This window comes from Thunnus albacares, chromosome 3, assembly GCF_914725855.1.
Source record: "Thunnus albacares chromosome 3, fThuAlb1.1, whole genome shotgun sequence".
Taxonomy (NCBI): Eukaryota; Metazoa; Chordata; class Actinopteri; order Scombriformes; family Scombridae; genus Thunnus; species Thunnus albacares.
Genome location: NC_058108.1, coordinates 29,552,355 through 29,566,310, shown reverse-complemented (window position 1 = coordinate 29,566,310; position 13,956 = coordinate 29,552,355). Strand labels below are relative to the sequence as shown.

The following is a 13,956-nucleotide window of genomic DNA, read 5'->3' as shown; positions in this document are numbered from 1 at the left end:
CTAAATCTCTGACAAAGAGAAATATGAATTTGTGATTTCTATATTGCTCTGATATGCCTTAGAAATTTTTACTGATACATTATTTTACAGTATTACTCGCTAGATATCATTCAAGGATTAATAGGCAATATTAAAAAATGAAAAACCTGACTTTTTAACTAATGATGGCTATTATATGAGAGAAAGAGAGAAGTGTTTTTCCACATTAGCACAAACTCTGAATATTAATGCACCACTAACCCTAAAGACGGGTTCACAATTTTTCAAGTTTGTCTTAAAATAATAGTCAGGAGCCCAAATTACCATTGAAATAGGTTTTTCTTGCTGTAATCATTCCTCCTGTTCATACTGACCATTAGAAGATCCCTTCATAATGCACTTACAATGTAAGTGATGGAGGCCAAAATCCACAGTCCTCCTGTGCAAAAATGTATATAAAAGTTTATCTGAAGCTAATATGAAGCTTCAGCCATCAAAATGAATCAAATCAAGTAGATATCTTTCAATATTGGTCTTTTTAGCACCAGCAACTTTTTGTTATTATACGTCCACCACAGCTCAACAGGGAAACACAAAGAGGGAATTTGATGCTAAAATGACTGTAAATGTGGCAGATATCCACTTGCTAAGACTAACGCAGACTGCTGAAGCCTCGTATAAGCTTCAGATCAACTTTTAAATGCATTTTTACACAAAATGATTGTGTGGACACACTGTGGATTTTAGCTCCCATCAGTTCCATTAAAAGCACATTTGAAGATCTTTCAACAGCCAGTATGAACAGGAGGAATGATTATAGAGAGCAAAACCTTTTTCAGTGTTCATATAACGAACAAACATATTATTACGTTAGCTGTAGACTGCAGTTCATCTCTAGAAAAAGCAGGTAGTCGCAGGGATTTAATAACATTCTTCCAGTTTTTATGATCAAACAAAAGACGATCCTTCCTGTAATTCCTGCAAATTCCTGTGGCGACACTTTGTAAAGCTGTGATCTCTTTATTACACACATTTCACTCATTCACTCACTTCACTCACTGTACTTACTCAGCCTGTTACACCAAATTACTACTACATTAAAGTGATACTCCACCCGCAGTCTTTTTAGTTTCACTTACCTCCCTGAAGGCATGAAGTAAGGAGACTGTTAAAAGTCGGTAGCGTCGTCTCTCGGAGGACAGCAGCTGTATTCAGCTTGGGGTTTTTATGGTGGAAGGACTCTAAAATGTCTAAATAAACTTATGAAACTACTGCTGTATGTCATACTTTCACTGAAATATGGCTCGATACTAAATATTGTTCAGTTCTACAACACCTAATCACAGTGTAATTGGATTTTTTTTCCATTACTCAACAGAAAAAAGTCAAACTGATACACTACATATGAAAAATCTAACGTCTTTTACTGCACACCTTAATGATCACTGGTGCAGCCAATGGTTTTTAGAGGTCACATAATGAGTTAAATGAGTGTGAGATTTTGTATCTAGAAGGTCCAAGAGTTAGTAGAGTAATAGAGCTTGAACATCTGGTTGGGGAAACTGTGGGTCTTAATATAAATTTCATAATGTTAAGGATCCATTATTTCAAATGTAGAAAAACACTCAGACATGTTTCTGAAAAAAGTCTGTATTCCATCAACATGGACTTTAAAATAATAAGGATATTGTGCATAATTTTTTTAACATTAAGTACTAGTATTTGGCATGCAGGATACAAAGGCACTCAAATTGTACAGATGGGCTACTAGAGAATAGTAAACATAAAAACATGGGTACAAAACATGAATACAAGACAGACAACACAGTAAGCTTCCAAATTATTCTTGGCAACCCACACTGACTGTAGCGCAAACTGTATTTTCAGACAGTAACTGTCTCTGCTGAGGAATTGAAGGAAGGAGAGCAGAAGAGAAGCTCAATTTACTGTAATATTTTCAGACACAGTTAACAACAACAAAAAAAAAAAACGACGCATCAACAGAGCTAGATGTCCAGCCTGGCCTGTTGCTTCGGTCTACCGAGCTGTCTGGTCGGCCCGATGCGCCTTCCGGCGTGTGTGCGCTGATGCTGTCGCAGACCCTGGCGATAAATGAAACTCTTCCCGCATTCTCCGCACTCGTAGGGTCTCTCCCCGGTGTGCAGCCTGTGGTGCACCTTCAGTTCCTCGGCTCTGGAGTAGCCTTTCCCACAGACGCAACAAATGAAAGGTCTGTCTTTAATGTGGGTCTGGTAATGTGCTGTTAGGTACGAGTTTATCCGAAACTTCTTCCCGCAGATGGAGCAGGCGAACGGCCTCTCCTCGGAGTGCTGCATCTCGTGCAGCTTGAGAGAGGAAGCGGTGTGGAAGCCTCTTCCGCACTGGGAACAGAGGAAAGGTTTCTCCCCGGTGTGGATGCGCTGGTGGATCTGTATGTAGCTTTCGTTGATGAACTTTTTGCCGCAGTCGGGGCACGAGTAGGGCTTCTCCTTCACGTGGGTTTTCATGTGTTCTTCCAGCTTCTCTTTCTCGGTGAACTGAATGCCACAGCGGCGGCAGAAGAGAAGCTGCGTTGCGCTGTGCTCGACCGTTTCCGATTCAGCGGCTGTGTGTGTGGTGATGTGGTGTGCTTGTAGAGCTGACTGACTCTCACAGTCCTTTCCGCACTCCAGGCAATGAAGGGACGACCTGATCCTCGACTCCCCCGGCAGAGACTTCAAGTATTCAGAGAGTTCTGACGCTATGGGGTTCACCTCGTCGTCAAAATCCACAGCACCCTTTCGACCTTCAGAGAGACCAAAGAGAGACAAATCAGATTTTACTCTTTGTCCTCTTCAGGTATAACAATCTTTGCATTGTTAAGGAGTTCATTACTACTTCACTTTTATGTTTTTGTCACGTAAGTAACGTCTGTAATTTTCCAGACTTTCACAACTATTCTATAGATTGTCCACAAGAGGGTAGTGACAAGTTTATTTTTTCCAATGTTAAAATGTCCTGTCCAGCACATTTCTTGGTCGCAATTGTAAAACCAAAAGAAAAATATGTATGTAATGGGTTGTGTAAAGAAAATAAATATTAACTGATATATCATTATCTGATTTCAGCCTCAAAAATCCATCTAATCAGTCAGATTATGGTAGAAATGCAAATATCTGAGAGAGTTGTAAATAGTTATAAAGTTGGCATTGTTCTTTAGTTTTGTTATTATCAACAAATCCCATGAGAAGACAAAAATTAACAACACATTAGTCCATCTTTCAATATGTGAAGTATTGAGAGATGGACTAATTGCCTGTCTGTGGCTCTCAAAGCCAATTCCTTCCTACTGAAGACACAAATCTTTTTTTAAAAATGCATCACAAATATATGCTTTCATTTTTTAAAAAGGCAAAAATAATTTCCTAACAACAGCTGGGAACAGAAGTTTTAATCAAATATAACTCAAACAGGAGAAAATAGTGCATTTATTGAGGACTATTTCCAGATTTGGTGCTCTCTTGTGAGTATTTACTGCAGCAGCAAAGTGATATTGGAATGACTTAAAATAAACTACAGCGCCCATGTTCATAGTAATAAAAGAACATGTGACCCAGTGCAATAATGAAGCTTATTGATGTGTGTTTTTTATAGTTTTAAGACAACAGAGGAATAGGCTACACCAGGCTTTGGAGACAGGCAACAGGACACGTTTGTTAGTATAAATTCATTCTTAATTTTGAACTTTTCATGAGATTTGTAAAATTACTCGAGTATTACCCGACATATCCTTTAAGTACAGTATCTACAGCTCTCACCTAAGTGGACTTTGTAGTGTGTTTTGAGGTTTCCCTTCTGGTTGAAACCACGACCACAGATGGAGCAGCAGTAAGGTTTCTCTCCTGTGTGGATCAGCTCGTGTCTCTCTAGTTTGTAGGCATGAGGGAACTCTTTGCCACACACTGAGCAGTGGTAGTCTATCTTCTCTTTGGGCTTCTTCAGGAGCTCAGGAGGTATTTCTATCGGTACGTGAACCATCTTTCTGCCGGGACGCTTCTTCCCTGTGTGGGGAAAACGAAAGTGAAATTACAGTTATGATATGAGCTTGTAGACTAATCACATACCAACCAGATACTGTGCTAACATCCTTAATAGTTTGATGAAACAACTGCAGTCAAATCTGTTTTTTACAAGAAAGATGCTAAAAACGTAATGGAACTGGTTTGTAATTTACTCACAAACTCAAACCTCCCTAACATTCCTCAGCATGCTATCGGCCAAAATAAAGTAAAAACGGGCAATAATTTGACACCAGCCTTCTGTAGATATTAAATACTCAACATGAAGTATGACTTAGCTGCTGACTGTAAAACACATAGTTAGCTTTTGAAGGTTCTGTAAAGGAATATATATCATTTATTTCGACTTTGAAACATCTATGACCTTTAGCTTTTTTAGATCAGACAAAAATGAGTTAATATAAAGCCACTAAAATCACAAAACAATAAAAAAGATATGTAAATGACTTCCACACCACCCAAGTTTCCTCCAATACCCTTTTTTCCTGGTTTTTCTTGTCTGCAGATCCTATCTATTAATCCTATTTTCTAAACTGCTGCTGCTGCAGTTTTTTGGTGACGGATGACACTAGTCGGACTGGAACTGCAGGTCTGAAACTGCTGCTGCTCTGCATTAGGATGATAATGATACTTTGCATCAATGATGCTGTGTGTCCTTGTTCTATAATGTGTCTTCCTTGTGTGTGTGTGTGTGTGTGTTAGATTAAATTAGAAAAAGTTCAGCATTGATACTTATAGTGTGGCCTGAATGGCTGGAGTTTGTCCATTAACAGAAAATAACTGGCAGGTTTACATTAAATTATAGTTCCTGTCAACAGTGTGTCCACTGTTCTAAATCACTGCACCAAGTAGATTTAACAAACAAACAAACAAACAAACATTAGCCAGAGCTGTGCTGGTACCTGTACTTTCGCCTCCTTCAGAAGACAGTTTGGCGTCTTTTCTTTTTCTGTAAAGTCTCTTTGCTGGTGAAAGAAAAAATAAGTTAATTGTTTTTTATCTGCAACATAAAACTACTGTTAAATTAATGAGGATTGATGAGGGTTGGGTATCGAGAACCAGTTCTGAATTGGTTCTGATTAAACATTTTTTAAAACTAGGAAAATGTACTTTTTGATTCTACTCACTCAGCGGTGTTTTATCTTACTGGTGTGTTCAAAGTTTGATGTGCCCTGTCTGCTGTAATCGCTCCTCATCTGATCAGCTTCTTGAAAACTAAAAAGCATAAAAAATATCCATATCATAGATTTATTTTTCTTTTCTTGCTCAAATAACGTACCAACCAGGACCAGTAACTGTTATGAACTCAAACCAATAAGCGGAACTGGATTCAGAAACGATACCCAACCCTACCGATAAATGTCATTTTTCCTCGTCTTACCCGCCGCACGACGGAGACTTTTTGAGTTTAGTTCTTCTGTTTCCACCGTTGTAGGGAACGTTCTCTTTCTCCTGGTGCGCCTTGATACTATGAGATAAAAATACAGACTTAATATTAATGTACAAAACAGTAAAAATGATCATTGTAGATGCACTGACAAAGATTCAGTCACCATGACGTTAAGAGGAACACTCACTTCCTGGCTCTGCCTCCAAATCTTCACTTGGCAACTGTGGAGTTTCTGAAATCTTTCTTCTGCTCCTTCTTTTGACTTAGTGACGAAGAAAAAGAGAAGAAAATGTTACCATGTGGAGAGAAACACATAACAACACACAGAAACAATTATTGAATGTTAAGCGAGACAAATATAGATGCCTAAATCTGAATGCCTTTAAAATAAAACATTTCCCGCTTCAACCAACCGTCAGTTCACTCACCACGTTTTGCAGGACCTTCTTTATCTTCATCTGGGATGTCCGGCGATACCACCGTTACCTCAGGAGCCTTTTTCTTCCTCCTGCGTCTCTTTCCTGTTAACATCAGGTACAAAAAAAAGATCAACTCAGAACTGTGTCTGATATTATGTACAACCAGTATCTTTTTTTTTTTTTCCTTTTCGCTTGTGTTTACCACGATTTACTGGCGAAACAGCTGTCATCTTCACTACTCTCTCTTTATCCTCCCCTTCATCCCTTTCTTCATCTTCCCCCACAGACACAACTTCCATGATGAGTGTTGGACTACTGCTGTCTCTCTGGTTTTGGCCTTGCAGCTGAGACTCTGACAGGACGACACCCTGTGATCATAACCATTAAAAACCATTAAAAACCATTAGAAGCACTCCTATTCCAGAGTGGCTGATGTTTTTATGTTTAATAACCAGTACGCATGAAGCTGCAGTTATGTGTGTTTATGCTCCAGTGAACCATAAAGACACTGAACCTTGTTATAATCTTTAAAGGGAAAGTCTAGCATAAAACAGAATTTACACTGTGCTACTCCAATCATTTTAGACTGTAAAATTAACATCTTAAGACTTTAAATAGATGTTTATGTCTGACATCTACTGCAAATAAAAAATAGAAATTAGAAAAATAGAATTTGGGGGACAAATAACAGCCGCACCGTCATTTTGGTTTGGATACACATGAAAACTTCTGTAGGCAAACTGGTTTTAAAATGAATTTTAATCTAGTCAAGATTTTTCAAAATGGAAACCTACATTATAAAACTATTACTATGTGATTGTATTACGGGGGGGGGGGGGCAAAACTTCCTGGAAGCCATCAATAGCACAGGAGTAGGGTGTAGTTATCGGATTTGCCGCTAGATAGTGTGTACCAACAGCTCGGTGAAACTAAAATTTGCAGAATGCAATTGCAATTTTGTATTATGGGAGTAATCCCTAATCTGCACAGTTATCTCTAGAAAGTGATGCCTAAAAACAAATTACCTTGCTTGGGTTGGGACCTTCTGTGCTTTCAGAGCCTCTGTCGGGACTGTCTCCTGTAAAAATCAAGATGTTCAATGTGTTTATATCAAAAGCTTCAGTTCATGTTTTCCTAAAAAAACTAAACTCAATTCATACTAACAGTTATTTCTTACTACCCAGTCAACTAACGAACATATAATGACGAAGCAAACAAGAGAAGTATGGCTTTGTACAATTCATTTTTAAAATATATCATTGGTCTTGTTTGGAACATCAAATAAACTCTTCAAAGCTCACATGGAGAAAGCAACGAGAACTCTCTCTGCAGTAAATAAACGTACATTTATGAATCACTTACTGCTATCCCACTCCACCACTTCGCCATCAGAGTTGATTAAACCACCGATTTCTTCGTCTTGTTCTTCCTCTTCCTCCTCTTCCCCCGCTTGCAGCCTGACAGTCAGATGGAGCGTTTGGTCCTCTAAGTTTGCAGATGCCATCTTGAGTCCGTGTGACATTAAGGGTTTACGTTCAGGAGAATCCTAAATACAGATAACAGGTTGATAAGGTGTTCATCCACTCTGATTTCTTTACGTCTTTAAAGTGTTTTGACCCACAAGTTGAGTCTGACGAGAAGAAGTGACGCCAAATTTGTCTCGTTTGGTTGGTTTGCACAGTGATTCATCTGCCTACATTGATAATCTTAATTTGTTTGATGCCTAAAATATCAGTTTTATTACTTAATGTCTACTGGATAACTAGAAAAACAAGAGAAAGGACATTGTTCTTTATAAATATACTGTTTGCATAATGTTGTAAAATACATTTCTACAGAAAATATTCCTACATACTGTTTGGTAAGGTGCTGATATTTTGGTCTGATGTCCTTCTGCTTCTGTTGACAAAGATGTGCTTTGTTTTCCGTCAAGATTCTGGTCTTGAGCGTAACCCTCCTCCCCTCTCTCGCAGACTTTCGCGTTCCTTTTGTGACCGGGGGTCGTCTCACGTACTGCGCAGGAGAAAGGTTTCTCTCCTGCGTTATTGCACTGATGCACAGACACATGTCCCGGCCCGTTTCCGCGAATACACGAAAGCTTAGGTTTCTCATCTGAATCCATGTGTCTCTGTTGCTCCTCTGTTGCAGAGGAACTTTGCTCACAGTAAGCGGGACCGGCGGACTCCTCAGAGCATTCCTCCACAGAACAGGATCTCTGGTGTCTCTGTACTCCACATGAAACGGAGCTGTCCCTCCCACATGCTTTGAAGTGGGAATGACAAGTGTGTGCGGAAGTATCCTCGTTCTCTACGTCCGAGCCGAAGCTCTCATCTGTATTTAACAATAAAAAAAGGCAAAAACAGAAACTTGAAGAATCAAGACAAAGTGACTGTGTGTATCTCATCTAGTAAGGTGGTATTTAAAATATGGATTTCATTTTCCACTCACGATTTTCACTCACAGTCCAGCCTTCCTCTTCCTCTTTGATGATTACTTGAATCTCAGGTGTCTCGCAGGTGTAGTCGGGGCTTGACGGTGCTTTTTTTGACTCACGACATGGTGAATTCTGGTCACCATAGTTTTCATTTAGACTCAGTGATAATGGATCTTGGAGTTCAGGATCCTATTAAGAAATAAAGACAAACGTACTTGGTGAGTTCCAGCAACGTACAGTAACAAACCTCAGAAACCTCAGAGTTTAGGGCAGATACCATGAAGGGGAAAATTTTGAAGAATAATATAAGCAAGATCAGGCAGAAATACTTCTGAAGACATGCATCTTAAATTCTAACAGATCAGGTTAGACGACTAATGCAACATTCATTAAGCCAGAACAGGAAGCAGGAAATTACCTTTGTGTCATCTTTGCAACTTGGGTGTATTCATGTATTATTCCAAGAATGTTACCTGCATTATCAATCCTGTAGCCTTATATTAAATGTCAGATTTAAATTGTCTTAATGCACGCCTGATAGACAGCTGTCTATTGCACTAAGTTGATTGAAAAAGCAAAATTTCGGTCACAGACCTTTGACAGGCATTAAACAACTCATATCATATTTGAGACACAAGTTGCAACAGCTAATCACAAATCAAATCAAAGAAGAAGGAAGATGGGTCCCTGTTTGTAATTTTTTTGCATATTTTGTAATACCCATCACGTATTTTATATTTCCAGGTTACTTTTGTATTCTGTGAATGTCGTCACGCTTTGCTCGTCTCATTTTATGGATGTTTTTGATCAATTACTGACATTGTAATTATCTCAGGTGTTTGTGGTTTGACTGGTTGTTGCAGTCAGTAGCACTTGTTGCAATAAAAAGTTGTAACACCTGACATTGACTTTTCAATGTGTGCCGTGTTTTAAACTGTACAAATGTAAAAGAAGCCTGAAATAGCTGTTTTTATTGTGTTGCCTATCTCTAGCAATGTGTCAATAAGTTAAACCAGATTTAAACAGAATTCATCATCTTTACAGCTTGACTTTAATGAACTGAACCAACTAGATTATTGTTAATATTAGATTTTATTCACAGTGATGTGCAGATGATAGTTGCAGCCATTGTGGCGACAGTTTGTCGACAAAGAAAGAGATATCAGAGCAAAGTGCTCTGATGTGACCATAACAGTGTTTTTTTGTGTGATTTGGCACATTTATGTCCGTTCACTGGTGAGCAGGTGGCCATTTCTCTACATATTGAGTGAGAAAAAGAAGCTGAGATAAGATTTACTGTGATTACATTTACGCAACGCTAACAAATTTCAGTTTCAAATCACTGCTAGTTGATTTTCAAGTTGATGTGTGTACCATTCAGACAGAACAATCACAGCACTGTGTTGATGATCACACACACACAGTTGACAGTTTACACCTTGCTGAAACTACTGTGGCAGCCCTGCAATGAATCATACCTTTGAGTATTTTATATCATAGGATGTAGGCTAAATGTTAGAAACACCTCACAGTATAACATAATGCAGTTCAACAGCACCCCAAACTAAAGACCATTACATTGAAAACACCTCTCTGAATCACTTTCATGTCATGTCACAACGGGAATTTACTGCAGGGCTGTTGCATTGTTGCTGCATGCATTAGTTTCAGCTATGTGTATGTAATTAACTGCTAAGACAGTGGTGAGGCCCTTTAAAGACCAGACACATAGATACTTCAAAGTGCTTTACAGATGACTGACAAGCTGATAAGAAGACAGTACAAATGTAAACAGAAAAACCATCTGAGACTAATACAAAAAGAAGTGAGATAATAAAACTATTGAAATAGATAAGTATTTCCACCTGCAGTATTTACATCATACTACTTCTCTAGCTGAGTAATATATTGTATAAATAAATATTAGGGTGTGACCGATATTGGATTTCTGGGGCCGATCCCAATATTAGGGAGTAAAAAAATTCCGATATTGATATATCGGCGGATAATCTTATTTATACAGAATATATACATAAACACACATTTTTTGCAATGATCCTTTAAATGTGGTTATCAAACACTTATGACAAAACTATGTAATGGAGGCATAATATTTTACAGTTTAACAATAAACTTTGTTATATAAAATGACATCAGTGCACTGAAACAGTAAACTTCACTGTGAATTTAATAATTATAAATACGTATAAATTTTAAAAAACAAAAAAAACGTACATATATGTTAAACTTGAATTAAGAAAAAGGATCAAATATACATAAAATGCTGCCTATATAACTATATATAACACAATTACCAATATATTTGTGATAGGCTGATACTACTACTACTACTAATAATAACAATAATAATAATAATAATAATAATAATAATAATATTCTATGAACACATCATTCTATTTTAATCTACTATTCAAACTCAATCCAGCATCTTAGTGTAAAGTGTTTATTGGATAGTATATTAGGATTATGGTTAATAGATATATTACCCTCTATACCTATTATCAATGAACAGTGTAAATTCAATACACATTAGAGTTATAATAAAGTCCTGGTATTTCTATTCTCAGACTTAATTTATTGAATATCTAGTATCTGTTATTTAAGGCTTTATCTCTATATTGTTTTCATATATAACGTTACCTCCTGAGCGTCCTTCATTTATTTATTTTTTGTGATTGATGTGACGTGGCTGTTCTTTCCATCTATTAATCTTTTTACTGGACAAAAAGTCAACATTTTGCATGCTTTCATTTGGCCAATGTAGCGTAGTAAAGCATTATGCCAAATTCACATATTTAAGGGAGGCTGCCAGCTTTAATTTATTCCTTTAATGGATAACAGAAGCAATAGAGATTTGTTCAAACAGTGATGGTCTTGAATAAAAGCAATAAGCTGCTGTCTTAAACAAACTTCTCAGTTTTGTTACGTTGTGTAGCATTATCCACAAACATCACCATGAGCTATCCGTATTTTCATCAAACTTGGAAACAAAAGAAGCCCAAAAACATCCTGAGCGTCTCCAGAGAGTCATGAGCAGCACATCAATCATTGTAACTTTACATCTGTTATTAATTGCAACGCTATAGATTAATAACAAAACGCCACTAGCCAACTAGCTAGCTGTGGTGCTATTGTGACATTAATAGTAGTTAGGGCGGTTGTTAAATGTAAAAAAACTAAAGAAGGTTAATGTTTAAACTAATGTCACTCCAGCTGTGACACACATGTAACGAGGTACTTCTTGTTTAGCTGCATACACCTAGCTAACTAACTAACTGTTGTAACAGTAAAGCTAAATCTAAAAATCACAGCAAAACGGCTGCATGCTGTAGCCGAATGATAGCAAAGTTATGTAGGTTACCTCAAACATAGTGTGATGTGAGCTCCGGGCTTGAAGGATGTCATAAGAAAACCAGGCTGGACAGTAAATTAAGCTCAGATGCAGCGTTAGATGACAGCGGCTGTCAGCGAGAGCTAACGGAGTTGCGCCACCGCTTCTTCTTCTTCGTGTGTTTTTTTTTTTAAAACAGCAGCCAGCATCCGTTATGGCGGGTAACAGAACTACACCGCCCCCTACCGAGCAGAGCCTGACAACACACTGCTCCAAGAAGAAAACATTAGTTTACACGCAATTATTGAAAACACAAAAACTGATTGATTTTGTACATAATTCAAGTTCATATTGTGTATACTGTGTCTGTGTCTATTCTGCATTGTGTAGATGTACATGGATTTTTTTTATTATTATTGTTAACTAAGATAAGATAAGATAAGATAAGGAGGAAACAAGGAAAACAGATAAGAAGGAATGAGGAGTAATAAAAGTAATAAAAGAAATAAGTAACAATAACAAACAAAGTAATAAAAAAAAACAAAATAAGAACTCAAGTGAATGGAATTCAATCTACATTACAATACTTAGGTTATATGCATCACCTGACTGGTGTGTTGTAAAAATAAAAAATAAAAATAAAATAAAATAAAAAAGTTGTGCAAAATATGTGAAGAAGTAATGGTTCTGGTAGGTGTAGCTGGCCATTTCATTAGGAGCACCTGTGTAATCTAATGCAATCCAATACAACAGCTCTGCCATAAATTCTACTATTAAGAAGCTTCTACATTTTCAGTTTTTGTTGACATTGTCAGAAAGGTGAAAATTCTACTTTATGTTTAATATTGAGGTCGTAGTAGGTGGTGGTGGTGTACTGAAGGTGCATATATTGAATGGTGTTTCTAATATTTTGTCCACCTCATTAACATACAAGAGGGGGGCTAAATATCAGGAACACTTTTCAATATAATGCACCTCAGTAAATGTAGTGGAGTAGAAGTACAAAATAGCATTAAATGAAAATACTCAAGTATAAGTACAAGTACCTTAAATTTGTACTTAAGTATAGTACTTAAGTAAATGTACTCAGTTACATTCCACCACTGTTGACACCCCTCCCCTCCAACAGGAGGTTCCCCAGCTGTTCCTCACCTCCCACATGGGGAATAACTTTTCCCAAAGGCTGTGAGACTCCTCAACATCCTGCTGCCCCCTCTGCACCCGACGGACACTTTTAGAGAGACCGTGCCTCACACACAACTCCCTCATGCCCTTAACCCCTCTACACACACACACACACACACACACACACACACACACACACACACACACACACACACACAAACACACACAAACACACACAAATCTCAATGCACTACCTCAGCATCTGGTCAATTCACAATTACTGGATCATCTGATCCTCTTGCACTATTTAACTTCTGTATATTCTGTATTTCTGGATTGTATCTTTCGCACAATCCATGTTCATGAATGCTGCTACAGTTTCAACTGCCTGCATCAACTCAGCCTTGCACACTATATTCTTTTTTTTAAAATATTTTTTATATTTTTAAATACTTCTCTTGTATTTTATGCTACTTTCTCACAAAAGCCCTAGGAAATGCAATTTCATGTCATTATATGAAGCATTGAACTGAAAAGTAGAAATTCAACTGTGGTGAAATAACATTTAAGGTCTTTCTATCATTGTATGTGCAAACCTACATGGCAAAAAGCTGTTTTTGATTCTGGTCAGTTATAAACAGATCATAGCCAGAATTTTGGAAATGCTGAGATAATGTGTGCAAAGTTTCCCAAGTACAACCACATCACCCTGAGAATGTTTTGGAAAAATGCAGGTAGTTTAACTATCACATTATGTTTCTGTAAATTGCATTTCACTAAATGAACGTCTAAACACAACACTGCCAGCAGAAGAGTTCTGGTAGAGAAATATTTAAATCCCTTTATTTTACTTAGATGAGTAAACCAGAAGCGATTATCAGGTTTATTTGCTATGCATCTCTTAATGCTGTAAATTAGTGATAATGTGCACTTAGATTTTTGGTTTATTCATTTGCAGTGGGGGTAGAAGTACTCTGATAAGTACTACATAACTAATATTTAAGTAGTACTGTAATTAAGTTCTCAATCACATATAAAAAATGACTGAAGAATCAGAATCAGACTTTATTCACCAGTTAAGAACACATGTACGAGGACTTTGTTTTGGTGCAGGTGTCAGAACAGCAAAATGAAGAAACAATATAGCAAATGCTAAATGGTAACTGGCATTTATATAGCACCTTCCTAGTCTTCCGACT

At 37.4% G+C, this 13,956-nt stretch overlaps 1 protein-coding gene across 1 annotated transcript; it reads right to left on the bottom strand.

The window, feature by feature from the left end:
- Positions 1-1,613: 1,613 nt before the first annotated feature.
- LOC122979827 (zinc finger protein 878-like) lies at positions 1,614-11,803 on the bottom strand. Its single transcript, XM_044347592.1, has 12 exons — positions 11,663-11,803; positions 8,295-8,469; positions 7,702-8,177; positions 7,209-7,392; positions 6,872-6,924; positions 6,049-6,214; positions 5,856-5,948; positions 5,615-5,689; positions 5,419-5,505; positions 4,940-5,002; positions 3,777-4,019; positions 1,614-2,764 (listed from the first exon to the last, which is right to left on the bottom strand). The coding sequence occupies exons 1-12, from the start codon at positions 11,669-11,671 to the stop codon at positions 1,986-1,988; spliced, it is 2,403 nt and encodes an 800-aa protein (XP_044203527.1). The 5' UTR covers positions 11,672-11,803; the 3' UTR covers positions 1,614-1,985.
- Positions 11,804-13,956: the final 2,153 nt, after the last annotated feature.